The sequence below is a fragment of the Myotis brandtii genome, unplaced genomic scaffold, assembly GCF_000412655.1.
Source record: "Myotis brandtii unplaced genomic scaffold, ASM41265v1 scaffold165, whole genome shotgun sequence".
In the NCBI taxonomy this organism is placed as follows: Eukaryota; Metazoa; Chordata; class Mammalia; order Chiroptera; family Vespertilionidae; genus Myotis; species Myotis brandtii.
Window position 1 is genome coordinate 6,097,436 of NW_005356042.1, and position 459 is coordinate 6,097,894.

The following is a 459-nucleotide window of genomic DNA, read 5'->3' on the forward strand; positions in this document are numbered from 1 at the left end:
TGGACGCCGCCGGGGGCGGCTCCTTGAGGTGGGCCCGCTCCTCCTTCTCCTTGGGCACGTCCTTCTTCTTGAAGCGCCGCCGGCGCCGCAGGAAGCTGCCGTTCTCGAACATGTTGTAGGAGTCGGGGTCCAGGGTCCAGTAGCTGCCCTTGCCGGGCTTCTTGTCGTCGCGGGGCACCTTGACGAAGCACTCGTTGAGCGAGAGGTTGTGGCGGATGCTGTTCTGCCAGCCCTGCTTGTTCTCCCGGTAGAAGGGGAAGCGGTCCATGATGAACTGGTAGATGCCGTTGAGGGTGATCTTCTTTTCGGGCGCGTTCTGGATCGCCATGGTTATGAGCGCGATGTAGCTGTAGGGCGGCTTCACCAGGTCCTTGGGCGCCGCGGGCTGGTGGTGGTGGTAGGGCGCGTAGGAGCGGCCCATGCCCGCGCCGTACTGCTCCGGGTGGCCAGAGTAGACGC

General features: G+C 64.7%; 1 protein-coding gene across 1 annotated transcript in view; it reads right to left on the bottom strand.

Annotated features, from left to right (window-relative positions):
- Positions 1-459, bottom strand: part of FOXC2 (forkhead box C2) — a 2,609-nt gene that overhangs the window by 1,831 nt on the left and 319 nt on the right. The window contains exon 1 of the mRNA XM_005862692.2: positions 6-459. This exon is cut by the window's right edge and continues 319 nt beyond it. Within this exon, the coding sequence (XP_005862754.1) occupies positions 6-459 (454 nt within the window). The remainder of the gene's footprint in view (positions 1-5) is intronic.